The sequence below is a fragment of the Blastomyces gilchristii genome (genome assembly GCF_000003855.2).
Source record: "Blastomyces gilchristii SLH14081 genomic scaffold supercont1.3, whole genome shotgun sequence".
NCBI lineage: Eukaryota > Fungi > Ascomycota > Eurotiomycetes > Onygenales > Ajellomycetaceae > Blastomyces > Blastomyces gilchristii.
Window position 1 is genome coordinate 3629973 of NW_003101680.1, and position 18401 is coordinate 3648373.

Here is an 18401-nt window from a genome sequence, read left to right on the forward strand (position 1 = left end):
CCTAATAATTTCCTACTGTTTCGTTTGTCAACTATCGTGCCTCAAAATGACGCAGGTATTATCTCGCGCAGCGCGAAGGCACCAAGATAATTTCCCCCAAGGGAACAATTTGATGGGATGGGAGTAACCAGCAGTGAAGCTTGAAAGATGTACTCCGTACAGTAACTTCCAATGGAAGAGGGATTGATGTAACACAGCTTCATAGTTATTGGGCAGAGACCTGCGCCTTGTGCTTTGTATAAATATAGGAGAAATAATGTCGCTGCCTAGTTTCAACCAACGGGCGCGGGATGAAATAAATCGTTTAAAATAGCCCTTGGGGCCCTCTTTATCGCATCTTGATAGATTATTTATCCCATCCATCTTTGTATGTAGTTTAAAACTCCTCTTCTAGACATAACTATATAAGAGCACCAAACTCCGCCCGCGTGAGCTTGAATGAAGGCATTATTGTATGCTGCAGCTCAATATGTCCTCGATTCCCAGCATCCCGGATGACGCCCCGCCTCCATATACCCCCATTGACCCGCTTCCCCCGGCTTCGAGCAGCGAGTCTGTCATAGAGGCAAACGCCGCCACAGAGGAAGCTCATGTTGACAATGATGATACCCCAGTACCGACTTACGAGAGTCTTGCCTCTGTTCCAAACTTCATCTCTGCAGTTCCATACTTCAGGGAGCGACCGCCACCGGTTCCGCAACATGCAGAGCCACAGGAGCTTCTCCAACACACCCTAACAATCTATCCCCGAAGCCAACCAAAAGACTACCATCGTTTCCCAAAGTGTCTGCGGCCTCGCTCTATTGAAATTACCCAGCATGACTGGGACACATTCCTTAATTACTTATTCCCGCCGCATTTAGCTCCTGCCGCCAGTCAGGCTCATTTACCCCGTAAGCTCCGCGCCGCAATTCAGCGAGACCGTAAGGACTGTGCCCAGGAAGGGGATGCCGAGCGTCAAGCCAGGATAGAAGCAGTCTGCGCTGAGTGGAACAGATCTTTCTTTTTCCCCAGATCGACTGAAATCCTTTTTACCTATGTATCATCCTCAGGCCCCCCGCCGTCAACTCATCTCTGCCCAAAGTGCTATCCTTCTGCCGTGAGGTCATTGCCTGTACGGAGCGGGCCTTCCGGCAGTGGACCCCACCTTTCCCGCTCTGCAACGACCCCTTCGTGCTCAAGACAGCGTTCAATCCCCCATAGGCCCGTCGGGGGCAATCCAGGAAATAACTCAGCGCTTGCGCCAGAAGTCAGCACTGTGACTGCGCAGCGATCAACCACGATTCCATTCCCGGATGAGAACTGCAATTCCGGAAGGGCGGAAGGCTGGACATATGATCAGAAATTTGCGCCAGCACATGGAATAGCGAACACCGCCAATGCTCTTGTGAATTGGGCGTCGCAATTTAGCGCACGTGCTGAACAGTATGGCCAATGGGTCAGCGAGCAGGCCGCTGCACATGGGAAGCTGCTCGAGGAACGTAGCCACCAGTACGGCCGGATGATTGAAGAGCAGGCCAAGGCTCGAGGAGAATATATTGAGCAGCAAGCCAAGTACTTTGCAGGCATGGGAAAGGGGCGCGGACAGGGCGGAGGAAGAGGATGGGGAAAGGGGTGTCCCGGAGCCCACTGGGGTCACATGGGCCATCATGGGAATCGCTTCAGCTGGGGGAGTCCATGGGGCGGCCATGGCTCTTGCCATAGCCCAGCGGCTGCGGGTGCTCCCGCTATCGCGCACCCGTGGGGAGGATGGGAGGGCCACAGACGAAACAGGTCAGCGGGATGTCGCCAACGGAGTGCATCCGTTTCGTCGACATCATCATCGTCCTCATCGTCCTCATCGTCCTCATCCTCGTCTGCATCCTCATCGTCGTCGTCTGATTCAGATGCCTCCTTCCTCTCTTCTCTATCCTCATACTCGCAGCGGCACGCTGAAGGCCTCGAAGACTTAAAGGAGAAGATCCGTAGCGTTCGGTGGGAACACGAGCGGTGTCAGGCCCGTTCACGCATGGACATCCAACATTCAAATATCGATTACCTGAAGCAGGAACTCCGCATCCTGAGGACGTCGCACAAGCAGTTTCGTTCCACGAAAAGAGCGAATCGCGGCACTGGCACCCATTTATTTTCTCGCGGTACTGCAAGTAACTCGGGCAGCAACGTAAAAGGCTGTAGCACTACCGCTGCCACCAGTGATCTAAGCTCTAAGGAGGCGCAACGGGCTTTCAAGAAAGACATACAGAATACCAAGAAGGAGTTTCGCACGTTGGTAGCGGGGATTAAGCAGGAGAAGAAAGAGCTACGGCGCGATAGGCAGCAGAGGAAAAAGGAGGCTAAGCGCCAAAAGAGGGAGAGAAAGAAGCAGGAGAAGAGGAGGAATAAAGGCAAATATAAAGGCATGGCTTCTGGCGGGCGCTGAGGTCGAGTCGATTTATGTCTCTTTTTATGTCTATATTTACGACCATGCTTTCTTTTTCTTCACCCCCCGTTTGCTTATATTTGCTTATCTCCTTATTTAATTTCTCCTTTGGATCATTTTTTTTTAAATTACATACCATCTTATGGAAGTCGGAAGAATGTCAATGTAATGGCGAAGGGGGGCAGCGTTGAACAAACCAAATTCATATATCATTGTGCAAAATTTTTGACTCTTTGACCTATATCACCCACAGCCCAAAATCAAGCTCCCTTCTCTTGCATGATAGTCTGGCTAACTATCATCCATATCCTCATAATGAATTTCACAATCGCCTAAACCGTAACAAGAGATTATGGACTGTTGTAAGCATGGCCCTGAAAAACAAGTAACTTGGTCGGTTTATCCGAGAAAGGTGTAGACTTTCGGACAGAACTGACGATAACTTCGTACAATCGCCGTCTATATGGGCATATATATCGAAACAAATATTTCGCAAGTTTTCTTCCTCCAGGTGCTTCGTAGATGGTCAATACCAGTCCCAGGTAGGATGTAACCATTACATCCATCAGGCATCCGCCAGATCCAACACACCTCATCGCACGCTCTCATTCCGTTCCACAAGATCACCCACCCCGAGCGCTCTTCCAACCTTAACCCGGAAAACCTTCTCTTTCTCTTTCTCATCCTTCTCTCCAGGCTGCTTCCCCATCTCGCCAACCTCTTCGCCTTCATCAGCATGTGTATCAGCATCATTATCCGCGGCAGCAGATTCTGTCTTGGTACTTTGTTTCTGTTCTCTATTAGTATTGCCAACACGGTCCTCTTTAACCCAAAACGGCCGCAGGTCCATCCTCATGGCGTACGCATCTTCGCCGTCGGCGTAGTATTTTGACTCGATCTTCTCGACTTCGAAACCTAGCGTGTCGCGGTAGAGGTGGAGGGCGGCGTTGTTGGAGACGCGCACGTGTAGGGAGACATATTCGGCGCGGTGTGATTCGGCCATTGCGCGTTCTGTACATTGATTTTTTTTAAGAAAATGTATTATGTTAGTTGAGTTAACTTAAGTACGGATTGACCATCGGCCGAGAAAAGGAGAAAACGAAATCTACATACGGCTCATTTTCATCAATCGCTCTGCAATCCCTAACCGTCTGTGCGTTCTCATGACACTCAGACTGGTTATGTGGCCGTGGGCAATCCCATCTGTTGGCTCCTCTTCCATCTTCGCGAGCACGTATCCTACTACCTTTGGATACTCATTTTTCAAGCTGTTATGTTTGGGTCGCACGACAGCGACAAAGCTCAACTGTGGCCACGAAAGGGCGTGGTATAGATAATATTTCAGGAAGTAGTTTTCCGGGAGGTTTGTGATGTTGCAGGTCTGGATCGAGGGGAGAAGCGAGATATAGGAGGGGTATGACGAGAGCGGGATGATGTCAACCATTTTATATTTTATTTTTATTTTTCTGACTTCCTTCCTTTATGTCTCCAAGGTGTTCAGATGGCTGGCGAAGGTGGTTTGACCTGGTCTGTTCCAATTGCGTCGTGTAGAAGTGCAGGTGATAGTCGGTGGTAAGGTAATGCGGATGGTGAGATGTTGGTGGAAGTAAATACTGCAAACCACGTGAAAATTTTAATAATGTCGTTCACACTGAATATTAAACCACGCAGCAGCTATGAATAGCCGATTATCTACTCTGTACGTATCGCAACAATTAATCCTAGATGATAAGGTAATGTTTTGGTTTTCTCTCTTGTTTTGATACTATTCTATAATATTAGGTGAGTATGGTATCTTGCATTAAGTTTTCAGTACTGCAAACAAATAATTCAAAAAAGGCTCCCACATAACTCCTTTACCTAGGACCGGCCGTGATAAATTAAACCTTGCCAAAGAAGAGGTATCCAACGTGGCGAAACATTCGCTACAAAAAGACAAAAGGAAAAGAAAAAAAACCATAACACCAGTCATCATAGCATAGCCGTCACCATCATTGCTACCACCAGATATACAGGCCACACTTGATTCGAAAGTTGGGAGAATAGCTTGCTCGGTGACGCAGATTTCAATCGACCGCAGCATTTCCCATTGTAGGTCACGTTATTCAGTATTGCCGCGGCTTGGAATACAGAGCCGTTCACAGGGCCCATATTGTAGTGATCCACTAGGATGAAGTTCGGTGGTCGCTCCCATTTATCTGTTCTCAAGTCAGCTTCCGCGTTCGAATTTGTGAAATCGTTATGATAAATGGACACCAATACGTACCCGCACAATCGATGCCGGCCTTGCCAACACTTCCAAATCCCTCCACCGCATTCGTCTCATTCAACAGAACAGTATTGGGGACAAGCAGAGATTGACCAGCAAAACTGAGCATTGTGTTCAAATTGTGGCTTGCTAGGTACAGTCTATCTTTTGCAGCCGCCTCACTCAAACCCGGGGGCCTTTGAATATCGCAGGGGAACGATAGGTCGGTGGGCGAAAATGGTGTCTCCCACATTTGGCTAAATTGATCAAGAATATACGGAACCTCGGTTTGATTGGCTTCGTAGTTGAGGAAGACGACTACTCTTTTCCCAGTGAGGATAAAGTGGGACAAGGTTGGCCAGTCATCTAAAGCCATTGGTATTTTCGGTGGCGTATAAACATAGTCAAGCAGACCGGACTTTTTCAGAGGAGCAATGAACTCCGTAGCAGCGGCGAAGTTGCCATTTCCTAGAAGGATCGTAAGAACGTCGTACGGGTTTTCTCTGAGCCATTCCGTCACGTTAACGAAGTAATCGTCTAGAGTTCCGACGTCCAGGAGATCACAGGACGAGTGGCATAGACGGAAAGTGCCGTCAACAAGATGTGTTTGGAATTGAACTGTGGTGAGGGAAATAAGTTTTAGCAATAGCCAAAATAATACTTTTATTAGATGAATATGCCAACTCAGTGAGAACTCACGCCCCCGAACTCCATCGTTCAATTGAATAGTCACTGGTAAATTTTGGTTGCTGGCAATATTCCCTTGACGGACGAAGGGGCTGTTATGGGCAGCTACATTTGTAATATTGCTGTATTTCCGCTCGCAGAACTCCGAATAGCCATTGCATGGACGAGTATTTGTGGGCTGAGCTGACACTTAGTAGCTGTTCTAGCATTTCCGACAAGGGTCGTTTCGTTGGCCGCTAGGGTACTGACCACTCCGTTGCTGCCCACAAGAAGAGTATAAAAACCTGAAGTGGTTGTATTGGGTAGACCGTCGGCAGTTTCTGTCTCGACCGCTCCCGATCCTGTTAGCGTTACTGTTGATGAATGACTTTCGCTCGGAAGACCATCCCTTGGAGATAGAGACGGTAGAGTGCTGATGCCTGTGATTTCCGTAGCTTGCTGTGCCAGCGCTATTGAGGCAAAAGCACCCAGCAAGCGGAGAAGCGCAGCAAGGTCTATTCGAAAGGTCATCTTTCAAGCCACGCTGAAACTGTAATTCAAGTAGAAATAGACAAAGCTGCTTTCCACAGAAAGCGCTGGTAACAGGCGATGGAATATCACTTTTAACAACCAGCCCAATGGAGCAATATAATCTTAATGCCACTAAGTTTTAAGAAATCGAGAAGGCGGGAACGGGAACCCGTTGAAAATGAAATTCTAGCCTTCTCTGGTGGCGAAAGAAATATGGAGACAACATAGAAGATCGTCTACTTATCTGTTAGCTACCTACATAGCAAGAGCTGCAGGATCCCTGGAGAATAATAATAATAGTCACCTAACAGGGCGGGCCATGGAGAGACGGTGGAGACCGTTGATGGAGTCCATATCAGCAACTTCATTATCCCTCTCCCTCTCCCTCTCTCTAAGCAACAAAAGGTATAAGGGTTGCTTCACTGTAATGGTGGAAATATCAATTTGTAAACTCACCAGGAGGCTTGTGGAAACATTTTAGAAACTAGCTATTGAATAAATAAATACTCACCGCCTCACGTCACATAGAAGTTGTAAGGTTTTGGCCAGGGGAAGAAGTTGGAACTTCAGATGACGTTAGGCTGGGGCTTAGTTAGGTAACTAACTAGTTATTGCCCGATCCGGCAATCTAGCCCTAAGTTCTAACGCTCCAAACCAACTTGTTACTTCGAGTTACTTGCAACACCCCCCCTACTATCTACTATCTACTATCTACTATCTATCATTGTCCCTCCCGCTGTCCATTACTGGCCAACTGCGCTAGAACTGCCCATCCGCCAGGGTTTGTTTTCATATCCGTCTGCCTTAGAGTATGGCTACGCGCGTTCAAACTCCACGGCAAGGTAGCCGAACGTCTATCTGCGCTCCACGGACCACCGGAGCGGTAGTTATCGAGTAGGAATCATAATGCTTGGTTCTCTGCCAGCCATGGTAGAAACCCAGCGTCGCTTGGTTGATCTCGCCACTAGACCTGGTTCATGGTCGAATTTCTCTCGGAAACACTTTAATAGAGGTTCCACTTGAACCCGTGGCCGGGGCGAAACCAGTTTTGTCACTACATAATCATTGACTTTCTTATGACCTTTGTTAAGCTTGGTAAAGCTTGTCTGTCTTCTTTCCTACTTCAAGGATGACACGGATGCATACGGCATACGTTCATTATATATGATTTTCTTTTTATTTTCCTACTCAGATATATATTCCTTTTATTTTCTTCCCTAGCCAGGTTTAAGCTACTTGGGTTGTGAATCGCTCCCAGGACGAGCTCACAACTGATATATCATTTTTGGTTGAAGCCCGGACGGTAAGCCCGGACAGTGATCCATTTCAGAAATGAGATTTCTGAGTCCCCTTCGTCGAAGGAAAGCCGAAAAGGACCAGCTTTCTCATGATGTTTCGTCCCCTAAGAGCACGATCGATGCCGAGCACAGTCGAGGTCGCTCCGCCGTGATGATGCACCGTGCTCTGTACTCGTTAATATATATCATTGCGTTAATATTCATTATCCTCGTCCTTATTGGAAGCACAAGCGATAGACCCGTCATCCGGCAGACATTTTTTTTGAAACTCGACGTATCCAATGTTATCCCTAGTTCCGTACCGCATGCTGCCCTCATTAACACCATCGCCAGAACAATCGGACTTCATGATTTTTACCAAGTTGGCTTGTGGAATTTCTGCGAGGGTTATAATGGAAGCGGCATTACCTCCTGCTCGAGGCCGAAGCCGTTATATTACTTCAATCCCGTGGAGATCATAAAGAGCGAATTACTTGCTGGAGCAACAAGTTCGTTATTTTTTCCACCCGTTTACCCGCACTATGTTGAATACTAAGGAATCTAATCGAAATCGCAATCTAGTTGCTTTACCCGGCGAGATTGACCAAGCCTTGAGAATCGTCCGCACCGCCTCCCACTGGATGTTCGGTTTATTCATCACCTCCACGGCCCTGATCGTCCTGTGCATATTTCTTACGCCCCTTTCCGTACCATCGACTCTCACTCCTTACACATCCAAACACAGAGCGGTCTCCAAACGGATCTTCATCCCTCTGGTGATTCTTACGTCCCTCACATTCTTCACAACGGTAGTTGCGGCTGTCATCGCGACAGCTATGTTCACCATTCTCAAAATCGTCTTTGCGAGAAAAGCAGCCGAATTCAATATCGAATCAGAACTGGGTGTTCCGATGATGGTGTTTATGTGGCTTGCAGTCGGTTTTGTCCTGCTTGGGTTTTTCTTACATATCCGTAGCATCTTGGCGCGGTGCTGCTGTTGCTGTTGCCGTCGTGGCCGGTCTCGTGGAAGGAAAAATGTTGGAAATGTGGCTGGTATGACCGAGATATATGGGGGCGTGGGAGAAATGCACCGGCCTTCCTAGGGGGGTCGGGTCAGAATGGATGCGTAATGGCCGAGGGAATATTTTTTTTCTATATATAATATTTTGGGCAGTTTATGTTTGAGACTCATAAGGCAGTAGTAGAATCTTAAAGGGGAGACCGAGAGTTTGGGCAAGGCTATGCAAGCCATTCCCTGGAAGTAGGAACTTAATGGCTTGAACACAAAGGTTTACAGGTAGCGAACGGTTTCAGGTTAGTTCCCCCTAGAGAAGCTAGATCTGCGATGGGATTACAAGCCCATTGATAAGTTTAACCTATTTCTAAATATGGTTTTGAGACCGATTATTATGTTCACCTCGTATGATTCTGCTCGTTCCAAACCTTCGCGAAATTCAGAAATCATCACACTGTGCAAAAGACCGCGCAGGCGCCGTTGGTCCAGCCATTAACCCACAATCAACAGGGAGACATACCCCCGTAATCGCAGACGCCAGTTCCTTGTTACTAAGAAACGCAACTGCATTGGCAACATCTACAGGTTCAACTGTTCTCTTTAACGGATACCATTGCATAGCCTCCTCGAAAACGTTCGGGTTAGCTTCCACGCGATCCTCCCAAACGCTCGTCCTCACAGTTCCCGGCGCGACGGCATTCGCCCTGATACCAAACTTCGCATACTCAACGGCAATTGAACGGGTGAGATGAATAAGCCCCGCCTTGGCAGCGCTGTACCCGGGGTTCCCAAAGACCCCAAGGCCGTTGACGGAGGCTATGTTGACGACACTGCCACCAGTGCGTTTGAGTGAGCCAGCGAACGCGTGAAAGATGAGGAATGAGGCATCGATGTTTAGGGCTGTTTCTCGCTTCCATATCTCCGGGGTTGTTTGTTGCAGCGAGGCGGAAAAGGTCGCGCCGGCGTTGTTGACGATAGTGTGTACTTCGCCATCCATACTGAGGACTTTGCGGGCTAGCTCGGTCACCTGGGTAGGCTCCGTGATATCACAGATTATAGAGGTGAACCGCTCACTCCCCTCGGCTTGTTCACCCTGTGTTTCGACGCTTCTATTTAGCATGGTGGTGACTTTGTTTGCTTTTGCTTCGTTTATATCTACCAGAACCACGCGATCGTGTGATTCCGCAAGCTTAGCGGCAATGGCCCGGCCGATATCGCCCGCTCCGCCTGTTATGACCGCGATTGAGAGCATCATGGGAACCCGTATTCTTCTATAACTTAGCTAGATGAGGCCAGGAGTCGGTATACTTCAATAAAAAAAGAAGTTGAGCCAGAGGCTGATTCTACATTCTCAGCAAAGGCAAGAAGATTTTTGCACGTTTGATCAAGTAGCTGAATCTGGGTAGCGTTGTAGAGTGACGTCCTTGAATGAAAGAGGGGAACACAGTTTGCTTACTAAGGAAGCAGGTGAGTGGGGGAAAATTGGGCTAGCTAGGGCGAACATCCGGTTCTAACAAGAGAATCGCTATTAGGAAACATATAAACTTTTTTCGAGAACGTATTTGAGTCCAGGAGGGAGTTGATTTCTAGGTCACATCAAGCAAGGCATTTCGGAGATAGGAAAGTGTTAAGAGGAACCAAAAGTTGCCGTTTGTAAAACGGAAAATCAAGGAACTGTGGTGGGTATCTTATACATAAACAGTAAGGATTGAAATAATATTCAACGTCAACCAATTCAATATGAATAATGCGCTGTAGATAGAAAAGAGAATGATGGGTATATTTCGCCTAGCTTTCTATTGATATGCCGCGCTCTAGTTCTGCTTCTAGTGCTTGGGCCAGCTCATCGTTATTATCATTACAGTCAAGTTGCAGTCGGTCGGTCGTCGCTTCAGAATTTGTAGGGCCACCCGAGGTGGCTCCTGTGGCAGAGAAAACCGGCACTGTGGTTGACAGATCTTTACCAGGCGTGTGCCCCGATTCTTGCCTTGAGCCTTGGCCTAGAAGGGGAGGTGCTGGCAGTATACGCCTCGGGGGACCGTTTTTGTTTCCGAGCCAGTGATATTCTTTGCGACGCATGGCATTTCGAAGTTGTTCTGCAACATGGTTTCTGGAATGTTCCTCAGCAATGGATGAAACGGAAGCCGCGTCGTTACTAATGTGGTTCGTGGGCTCCTCACCAGTCAAATCGATGGTGATGGGAGTTGGCTGAGATGTAGCCTGGGCTGTTTCTGAGGGGTCGGGTGGTAGGTTAACGGATGAGTCTGATATAACAAGTTCCGGCTGTGGTGATGGCACTGGGGTCGGATGTCCAGGGGGAGGGTATGCAACTGGTGGCGGGCGCCCAGGGATCTGGGCCGCTTGGAGTAGGTGTAAATGCTGCACTAGTCCGTTGTATGCCAAGGCGAGGTTGTTGTATTGGCCACACCAGTCTTCAGCTTGCTTTCTAAACTCTTCGGCCTTCCTTTCTTGAGCTAGAAGGGCCCGCTTTAGACGGAAAGGCTCTTCTTTCAACGTCTGTTCCTTAGTTCTCCCGGTTAGAGGGTCGACAGTTTTCCATTCAACCCACACATTTTTGTACCTGCGTTGTTCAGAACTAACCTTTCGGAGTTTGCGACGGCAGTCCTCTAGTCGCTCTGCCATATCGTCTGGAGCAACCTCAATACATCTAGCATGTGTTGCTGGAGCAGAAGGAAAATACCCCAATGGCCCGCGGTATTTGGGATAGGGAGAGATATATCCCTGAGGCTTCGGAACATGACGAAAAATTTCTCGATAGCGGGTGGCAAGTATATCCTCCTTTTCAAGACGAAAATTTTTGGTGATATCGTTTTCGACGAATTGGATAGCGGTCACATCCTGTGGTGAGCAGTCTTCCTCTCGATGCTGAGCCGAATTGGTTTCAGAGACATTTTCATGTGCAGGAGCAGAGATTGGGGCAGTACCCCCAAACAGAGAATCAAGAGACAACTCCCGTTCAGAATGTGGCTTGGCAGAATCATGAAGGTCGTACAAATCAGCGGAGAAAGGCGTCATAGAAGAACAAATTGAAGGACGGGGTGTGCTAGTAGTGGTCTCTGAATCCTGTCTAACTGTTTGTGAATCTTCGGAATCACGACCTGACGCGCATGAACCAGGATTTTTGTCATGGTCGACTTCGGCTATTTGATTGTTTGGTGGTACGGAATTATATACCGTATTAGAAGATGAAAAGATGTCTAGGTCATGAGAGCTTCCATAGTCCGCGGATCTAGCGGTGTTTAAGATGTCGAAGTCAAATCCAGTGGGGGATTCGAAAACGGACAAGAACTCGGGGATCTCAGTGAGGTCTGGCAGTGTGAAATCAGGAGGTAAAGCAACAGCACTTGCGGATTGGAAATTTTCCCACTCGCGATAACTCGATGTAATCGTGGCACTATCTGGTAATTCATCGAAGGGGGAGGTCTGCTCGACGTGCAGTTTCTTTGTGGGTGGTGTAAAATTTTCGAGAGTAGAATTAGTCGGCCCAGTGCTATCGTCATCAAATGGCCTTTTTCGACAGTCAGACTCGTATTGATTACCCACTGGATTAACAAGCGGGGAGTTTATATCCTCCACATCCTCGGAGGAAGTTTGAAGCTTATCCTTATCGCCGCCCTGGAGAGTTTCTGGAATGTTGCTCGGCGGGTCCGACGCATTCTGTTCATTTCTGTAGGAGGAAGGTCGGTACTCCTGGGGCAGGGTATCCATTAGATGATTTTCCCATGATAGCTCGAACGTCCCATCGTCGCCGAATAAACTATCCAGGCTTTGTTCACTAAGCTGGGTATTTGAGGGAGCCGGTGGTGAAGCCGTAAGCTGGTCGTTTGCCTCAAGAATTATTGATTCCTCAGAGAAAATGGGACGGCCCTTCTGTTGCTGTGATCCGGGGAGATGTGTAAGTCCCAGAGCTTGATTCATAACAGGCTGACAAGAAGAAAGATCTTGAGTGTTGTTTGGAGAAGGATGAGATGAGCTTTGTAAAGAAGCATAAATACCTTCTATGGCCCAACTATGACTATCCATCGCCTTGATGAATGGCAGAGCCAACGTTTAATAAGCAGGAGGAGCTTGACGGATCATCCACCATCCACGGCTCCTATCTGAAATTTCTTTTTAGACTGCCCGCCACAGATGGGGAGACCTCCGACCAACGCCCAAGCGAAAACGGACTGGTCAATGAAATCTCTATTTCAGCAAATGATTATGCAGTGTCATCCACCGCTGCAGCAAGGCGGTAATTTGGAAGCACGTATCATATCATCCCAGACTAATAGGGCTGGCAAACCTGAAGTGGACGTGACGATGGAGTTTTGTTCGGGAGTTACATTTTTTGGCGCGTCGAGTTCTGATCTAACCGCTTTGGGAAAGGTGTTTTTTGGTGCCTGGAAGGTACGCATTACATCAGCACCTCACGTGTTAACTAACATTCGTCTTGCCCAAGGGCCCAGACCGCTGATTCGGACGAACCCATCCATCTTCAACGAATGCGAATGCCATCAGGAAGGAATATACTGTCGTCGCATTTCTATATAGTTACTTGGCTATCCTTCTCGATATCGGGAAGTCTCTCTATAATAGCAATATGAGCGTCATTCTCTGTACTGGTAAGTTTCCCACCACCCTCATACTTCCAGGCTGCAACTGACCTCCTTTCGCCAGCTGGGTATGACCACACAATCAGGTAGGCTTTGAACCTTTTTCGCGACAGGTGAGACGCGCGGGGGACTAATTGGTATTTCTGACAGGTTCTGGGAAGCCCTTTCTGGCATTTGCTCGCGAACAATCCAACATTCAGACTCCCAAGTAAACCGATTATGTATTACTCCGGACAAGCGATATGTCGCCGCAGCGGGACGCGACAATGTGAAGCTATACGATATCAAATCTACAAATCCAAACCCAATAATGACGTTCGATGGACACACCAACAATGTCACCGGGGTTGCATTTCATTGTGAGGGAAAATGGATGGTTACAAGCTCAGAGGATGGGACGGTCAAAGTCTGGGACACGCGCATTGGAACTCTGCAGCGCAACTATGTACACCAGGCGCCAGTAAATGATGTTGTGATCCATCCGAACCAGGGAGAGTTGATAACGTGCGATCGTGCCGGATTCGTTAGAGTCTGGGACTTGGGAGAAAGTAAATGTACCCACCAGCTTCAACCTGAAGAGGACGTCGCAATGGCCAGCGTGAGCGTCGCGAGTGATGGATCTCTGCTGTGCGCCGGTAACAATAAGGTACGGGATTTTCCTCTCCGCTTTTTCCCTTGAGGGAATTTTGTTCTAATCACCAACTGAATCGTAGGGAAATGTATATCTTTGGCGCATGGTCCAAGATCGTGATCTAACCAAAATCGTCCCATTTATCACTTTCCAAGCGCATAAGGACTACCTAACTCGAGTGCTACTTTCTCCTGATGTCAAACACTTGGCGACATGCTCAGCAGATCATACCGCAAAAGTGTGGTCACTAGATCCGACTTACGGTCCGCCCAGTGATGCCGAAGAAACAAAACAGAGTGCCAATGAGGAGATGAACAACGAGAAAGCACAACCTAAGAACGCTCCTGCGGCGGCAACGGACACGTCCCCCATCACTAACGGCCACAATGGCGTATTAAGCAGCGATGGTACGTTTCGCGAGCATATACTTGGTGCTTGCTGATGCGTGTATATATATATATATATATAATATTCTGAGATAAGCCATCCACTAACATATCCTTTAGATCTATTCCTAGATCCCTCCAAAGAAAACATGCCCCTTACAGACACCAACGGCTCGACAAATTTGTTCCCAACCCCGTCCGACGCGCCCATAGACCCAAACACCAACGCCCCATATCTCGAGGCCACATTAGCCAACCATCAACGTTGGGTGTGGGATTGCGCTTTCTCAGCAGATTCCGCATACCTCGTCACAGTTTCTAGCGACCACTATGCGCGCCTCTGGGAGCTGTCGTCGGGCCAAATCATTCGGCAATATAGCGGACACCATCGTGGTGCGGTCTGCGTTGCGTTGAACGATTATTCGGAGCCTCGATAGAGAATGACATGGGGACTAAGGTCGGTTGGACCCCCAAGGTCGTTCTGCCATATTGTTGAGCGAACAGACCTTTTTGACAGAAGGGGGTTGTTATTCTTTTTACGATTTCGTAGCGGTTACCCTTTATGTAGTAGTATTTGATTTGCCTAGATTCTGCCTTGATTGGTTTTTGATGTTTCTTCTAATATTCACATGGACAGGTATTTTCATATGTTAGCGAGGCGTTGGGATGGTCATTTACCTGGCACTTGGTATTTTGCTTTGTCTTTGAATTCCGGTGACAGAAAACGGATGCAGGTCTAATAGCTGAAATGGTGAACTTATATAACGGTGTTTCTCTTTGTTTGGAATGTATATATATGTTATGTCTTAGGTGTGCAATCTGGCGATGTGCTTTGTGCAACATGGAGCTTTACTCATCCCCTTCCCCATCTGTTATCCGCCCCTTCTAACAGGGAGGGTAGTACAGAGTACAAGCGAATACTGATGGGGGGGCAACGTGAATCCCCGTTCAAAACACATCTCTTGGAATTCACTAGGTCAAGATGTGCACTTTTCGTTATCCTAGGCGGCTAGAATCTAGCTAAAAGCAGCAGTCCTCAATGATACAGTCAACATCCAGTATATAAATCGGAAATCTAACCAACAAGTTATATAGGCGAGAAACCAAAAAAAAAAAAAAAAAAAAAAAAAAAAAAAAGAGAGAGAGAGAGAGGGAGTGAAAATGTAAATAGTAGATAAGAACTTAGGTATGATTTATCGCCCAGATCTATGGCCGCCAGCTGATTGGAGAAGAAGAGGGAAAGAAGATAGAAAGAAGAGGGATATATAAGAGACAAAAAGACCACGTCAAAGCACAATCAATTCGTCCCAAACCACACAATATTCAGAACCAAATCCAGCCCCTTATCTTCCGCGTTCGGGTACTTGAACGTCCACATCCCATCACGGCTAACATCCCAGTATGCGCCGGAAGCGGAGTGCATCCCCCGCTTACCAGCCTTCTCGCGAGACTCTGGGGTCTCTAACGCTGTTACGCCTTGTTGTATGATCGTACAGTTTACGTTGAAGCGGTATGGTGGGGTTTGGGGGGTATCGGGTTCGGCGTCGTCGGGCTGATCGGGCGTTGTGGCTGCGATGAGTGCTTGGAGGACTGTGTTCTGTTGGTGTTGGGTTTTTGTGGAGTTGTTAGCGGGTGAAAGGTGATGGGTTAATTTTTATCATTAACGTTTTTTGAGATGGTGGAGGTATGGGTTGGAAAGGGGGCTGTATCTCCCCGCGTTGGGTTCAGGGAGCGTTGCTGATTTTTTGGAGCGAGAGGGGATTGGGCAGGCATTGGGCACTTTATATTTAATTCTGTTGACAGTATAGGGATGAACGAACGATTATATGAGAGCTCCATTGGCCGACTTGTTCGTGGACGTAGCCTTTAACATCTTCCAATGCCGTGTCGCATGCCTGTGTGAGGAGGAGAAACGTATTAGTAACGCGAATGTGTAAATCAAAGAATTTCGAACGAGCACATACCTCGGTCGCAATTTCTGTCAAGTCCGCAATTGGGATAGGCTACGTGTGTCACGCAGATATCCAAGTCAGTAACAACAACAAATAGGGGTAGTTGGCGCTGTTTATTGGCGCGGAGGTGCTCGGAGAGAGGCACATACAAGGTTGCCCGCACCAGCTTCACCACCCATGATTAGTAGTCGAGAATATGAGAATGGCTATCAAAAACGGAAGCAAAACCTCAATGGGATATATGGATAAATGGTTGGAGGATGCCCTGGACGAGAATTCGTATACTGTTAGTTCTCTGCGATGGTGAGGGGCACTTTTGAATGAATGTAAGCTGACATATCCCAGGTAAACATTCATCCGGTGTACTGTACGCTGGGTAAGCGTAAGCAGGGTCGCAGGCGCTTAGGGGACAGGTAAATGCGATTGGCTGGAATTAGCGCGGAAACCAGGGCAACTCAACTGCCAGCCGCCTTGGAGCTCGAAGGGTGCCAGCAGCCATAGATCGTAAGAGAGCTTGAGGAGATCGAAAATGCATTTCTGTAGCACACATAGTATGCGATTATCATCCCTTGCTCTCGACCAAGCTGCTCTAATTGCCCAAGAAACACAAGTAGGGTTTCCTCGTTTGCAGACAAAACCGCTTTGCGGAGCGGTTTGATGTGATGTCAGACCTCAGCCACTTGCCAGCCACACCAGATCGGCCAATCACTGCCATCATCACTGCCACGTGATAATCGCCTTCTTCCAAGGTTTTCTCTCCAAACCATCATGACCATTGTTAGATCATTAAGCTCGTATGAACGACGCTCGGGAGTCAATTGGGGACCACAGTTTGAAAGCCATTCTTAACCATATATTCATTCTTTTTTAATTTTTTGGGACCGTCTTACCTCCTACATACAATACGATATAATCATCCAATTACTACCCACCCGATTCTGCTGCTGGCGGAGAACGGAGTTAGCGGCGAAAAAGCAGCTTCTTTGAGAGCAAAACAACAAGGCGTTATTTCGCCGTAAAAGGAATTTCAGATACCAGTTTTATTTATCCTGTATATATTTATCTGGAAGTATGTCGAGCCAGCCTCTCCTCCAATCTGGCCCAGGTACGTTGCTAGTAAACTGCGCCTCCATCGCAACCTTTCATTCAGCGTCTGCATCTTCGCATGTCACCTTTTCCCTATATACGGACTTGCTTGCGCAGGTTACCCTTATTATTACTCTCAAAGCTCTAATTCCTAACTTATCAACCCCACCCTCAGGCAAACGTATCGCCCTCCCCACCCGCGTCGAACCCAAGGTCTTCTTCGCAAACGAACGCACATTCCTCTCATGGCTCAACTTCACCGTAATCCTCGGCGGCCTGGCGCTGGGTCTTCTTAACTTCGGTGACCGCATTGGCCGAATTAGCGCCGCTCTGTTTACCTTTGTGGCTATGGCCGCTATGATATATGCGCTGGTGACGTTCCATTGGCGGGCGAAGAGTATCCGGCAGAGAGGTCAGGGCGGGTTCGATGATAGGTTTGGGCCCAGTGTCTTGGCCATTGCGCTACTTGCGGCTGTTATTGTCAATTTTGTGCTGAGGATTCAGGAGGGGGCGAAGGGGAAGGCGTGAGGGGGCTTCACGAGTAAGGGTTGTATCTTTGGCAGCGCTGCTGGCTGGTCGTCGCTGTTATGCATTTTGGACCTGGGACTGAGGTACCTTTGGATTTTTCTTCACGCCTTTTTGGTCATTATTGCTGCTTGATTGTCTAATTGATGTCTCTCACGAGTTTTGTTTTCCCATGCATAGAGTAGGTAGGGAGGCCGCCTTTTGTTTTCCTTAGTTGCTCTATTTTTAGCCCCCATGTTGACGACTTGCGTTTCCTGCTCTTGGTTTTGCCATTGGATAAAATGTACTATGGACATATATAGCTCCTGATCTTGACTGACATTTGGTTCTATTTATTTTCCCTACTACATATAACAGATTCTTTTTCTTTCTTATTTCACCTACCAACACATTATGTACAGTTCCAGTTTCCCCAACAAGCTGTATGCAACAACATGGACGGTTCAAAATTTCCCTCTATCCCCTCAAGCCGGACACAGAATGACAATCAGGTTCAGGTGGATTCGCTCTCCCCGTAATGGAGACGCCTCACCCTCCTAGTGATAGCTATGCTTTTTAGAATTGATTAGCTTCCGCTTTTTGCTAGCTTCCAATATGACCAAGCTCTGAACGGGATTAATATCTTCTAGATATAGAGGTTGACTGCTTGTTATATCTAAGTATGTACTTGGGCTTTCCGCCATGGATATCATGCCATATACTCTACTCCGTATACTCCCGTATATTTGCATATATATGGGGAGATATTTGACCTATCACCAGGGAGAACCATTCTAATTCTGCGGTCACATGATCTAGAATGTGGCTGCACGCTAATGGTCTATCTGAACAACAAAAATGTTATGGTCTACACCACATCCTTCCACAGTACTGCATGTGAATGCAGCTATTTTGCCCAGAGGATGAGATTTGTACATGTACATGTACATACATGACATAAAATAATGTATGCTCTTCACGGAGAATACATGCATCCATGTATTAATCGTCTCAAACACCTCGCCTCCAAAGGCCTAGAACTAGCGTCTCCCGGGGTAATCTAGCCAATC

At 47.7% G+C, this 18401-nt stretch overlaps 10 protein-coding genes across 12 annotated transcripts; 5 read left to right on the top strand and 5 right to left on the bottom strand.

Moving 5' to 3' along the window:
- The first annotated feature begins 21 nt into the window (after positions 1-21).
- Positions 22-2834, top strand: BDBG_02363 (uncharacterized protein). The gene has a single exon (XM_002627646.2). It carries the CDS (start codon positions 455-457, stop codon positions 2417-2419), a length of 1965 nt encoding a protein of 654 aa, XP_002627692.2. The 5' UTR covers positions 22-454; the 3' UTR covers positions 2420-2834.
- BDBG_02364 (acetyltransferase) lies at positions 2109-4029 on the bottom strand. The gene is made up of 2 exons (XM_002627647.2): positions 3533-4029; positions 2109-3430 (listed from the first exon to the last, which is right to left on the bottom strand). Exons 1-2 carry the CDS (start codon positions 3861-3863, stop codon positions 3012-3014), a joined length of 750 nt encoding a protein of 249 aa, XP_002627693.1. The 5' UTR covers positions 3864-4029; the 3' UTR covers positions 2109-3011.
- Positions 4030-6533, bottom strand: BDBG_02365. Of its 2 annotated transcripts, none has more exons than XM_002627648.2 (5): positions 6169-6533; positions 5604-6100; positions 5367-5532; positions 4686-5285; positions 4030-4617 (listed from the first exon to the last, which is right to left on the bottom strand). In XM_002627648.2, exons 2-5 carry the CDS (start codon positions 5862-5864, stop codon positions 4391-4393), a joined length of 1254 nt encoding a protein of 417 aa, XP_002627694.1. In that variant the 5' UTR covers positions 5865-6100; positions 6169-6533; the 3' UTR covers positions 4030-4390. The 2 variants fall into 2 exon arrangements, with proteins under 2 accessions (XP_002627694.1, XP_031577033.1); XM_031720758.1 differs by having other exon boundaries at positions 4133-4617; positions 5464-5532.
- BDBG_02366 (uncharacterized protein) lies at positions 6517-10053 on the top strand. Its single transcript, XM_002627649.2, has 2 exons — positions 6517-7650; positions 7724-10053. Exons 1-2 carry the CDS (start codon positions 7197-7199, stop codon positions 8242-8244), a joined length of 975 nt encoding a protein of 324 aa, XP_002627695.1. The 5' UTR covers positions 6517-7196; the 3' UTR covers positions 8245-10053.
- BDBG_02367 (3-oxoacyl-[acyl-carrier protein] reductase) lies at positions 8596-9408 on the bottom strand (the record flags this gene model as incomplete). Its single annotated transcript, XM_002627650.2, has 1 exon — positions 8596-9408. One exon carries the CDS (start codon positions 9406-9408, stop codon positions 8596-8598), a length of 813 nt encoding a protein of 270 aa, XP_002627696.1.
- On the bottom strand, positions 9945-12095 carry BDBG_02368 (uncharacterized protein; the record flags this gene model as incomplete). The annotated part of the gene is made up of 1 exon (XM_002627651.2): positions 9945-12095. The coding sequence occupies one exon, from the start codon at positions 12093-12095 to the stop codon at positions 9945-9947; it is 2151 nt and encodes a 716-aa protein (XP_002627697.2).
- Positions 12096-12308: 213 nt separating this feature from the next.
- On the top strand, positions 12309-12633 carry BDBG_16554 (uncharacterized protein; the record flags this gene model as incomplete). Its single annotated transcript, XM_031724484.1, has 2 exons — positions 12309-12566; positions 12619-12633. The coding sequence occupies 2 exons, from the start codon at positions 12309-12311 to the stop codon at positions 12631-12633; spliced, it is 273 nt and encodes a 90-aa protein (XP_031577034.1).
- Positions 12634-12637: 4 nt separating this feature from the next.
- Positions 12638-14919, top strand: BDBG_02369 (G protein beta subunit-like). Its single transcript, XM_002627652.2, has 5 exons — positions 12638-12781; positions 12837-12858; positions 12923-13418; positions 13486-13810; positions 13910-14919. The coding sequence occupies exons 1-5, from the start codon at positions 12760-12762 to the stop codon at positions 14224-14226; spliced, it is 1182 nt and encodes a 393-aa protein (XP_002627698.1). The 5' UTR covers positions 12638-12759; the 3' UTR covers positions 14227-14919.
- Positions 14524-16474, bottom strand: BDBG_02370. 2 transcript variants are annotated; one of them, XM_031720759.1, is made up of 5 exons: positions 16078-16474; positions 15891-16006; positions 15754-15792; positions 15610-15684; positions 14524-15386 (listed from the first exon to the last, which is right to left on the bottom strand). In XM_031720759.1, the coding sequence occupies exons 2-5, from the start codon at positions 15918-15920 to the stop codon at positions 15087-15089; spliced, it is 444 nt and encodes a 147-aa protein (XP_031577035.1). In that variant the 5' UTR covers positions 15921-16006; positions 16078-16474; the 3' UTR covers positions 14524-15086. The 2 variants fall into 2 exon arrangements, with proteins under 2 accessions (XP_031577035.1, XP_002627699.1); XM_002627653.2 differs by having other exon boundaries at positions 15891-16381.
- Positions 16255-18030, top strand: BDBG_02371 (vacuolar transporter chaperone 1). The gene is made up of 2 exons (XM_002627654.2): positions 16255-16846; positions 17003-18030. Exons 1-2 carry the CDS (start codon positions 16813-16815, stop codon positions 17353-17355), a joined length of 387 nt encoding a protein of 128 aa, XP_002627700.1. The 5' UTR covers positions 16255-16812; the 3' UTR covers positions 17356-18030.
- Positions 18031-18401: the final 371 nt, after the last annotated feature.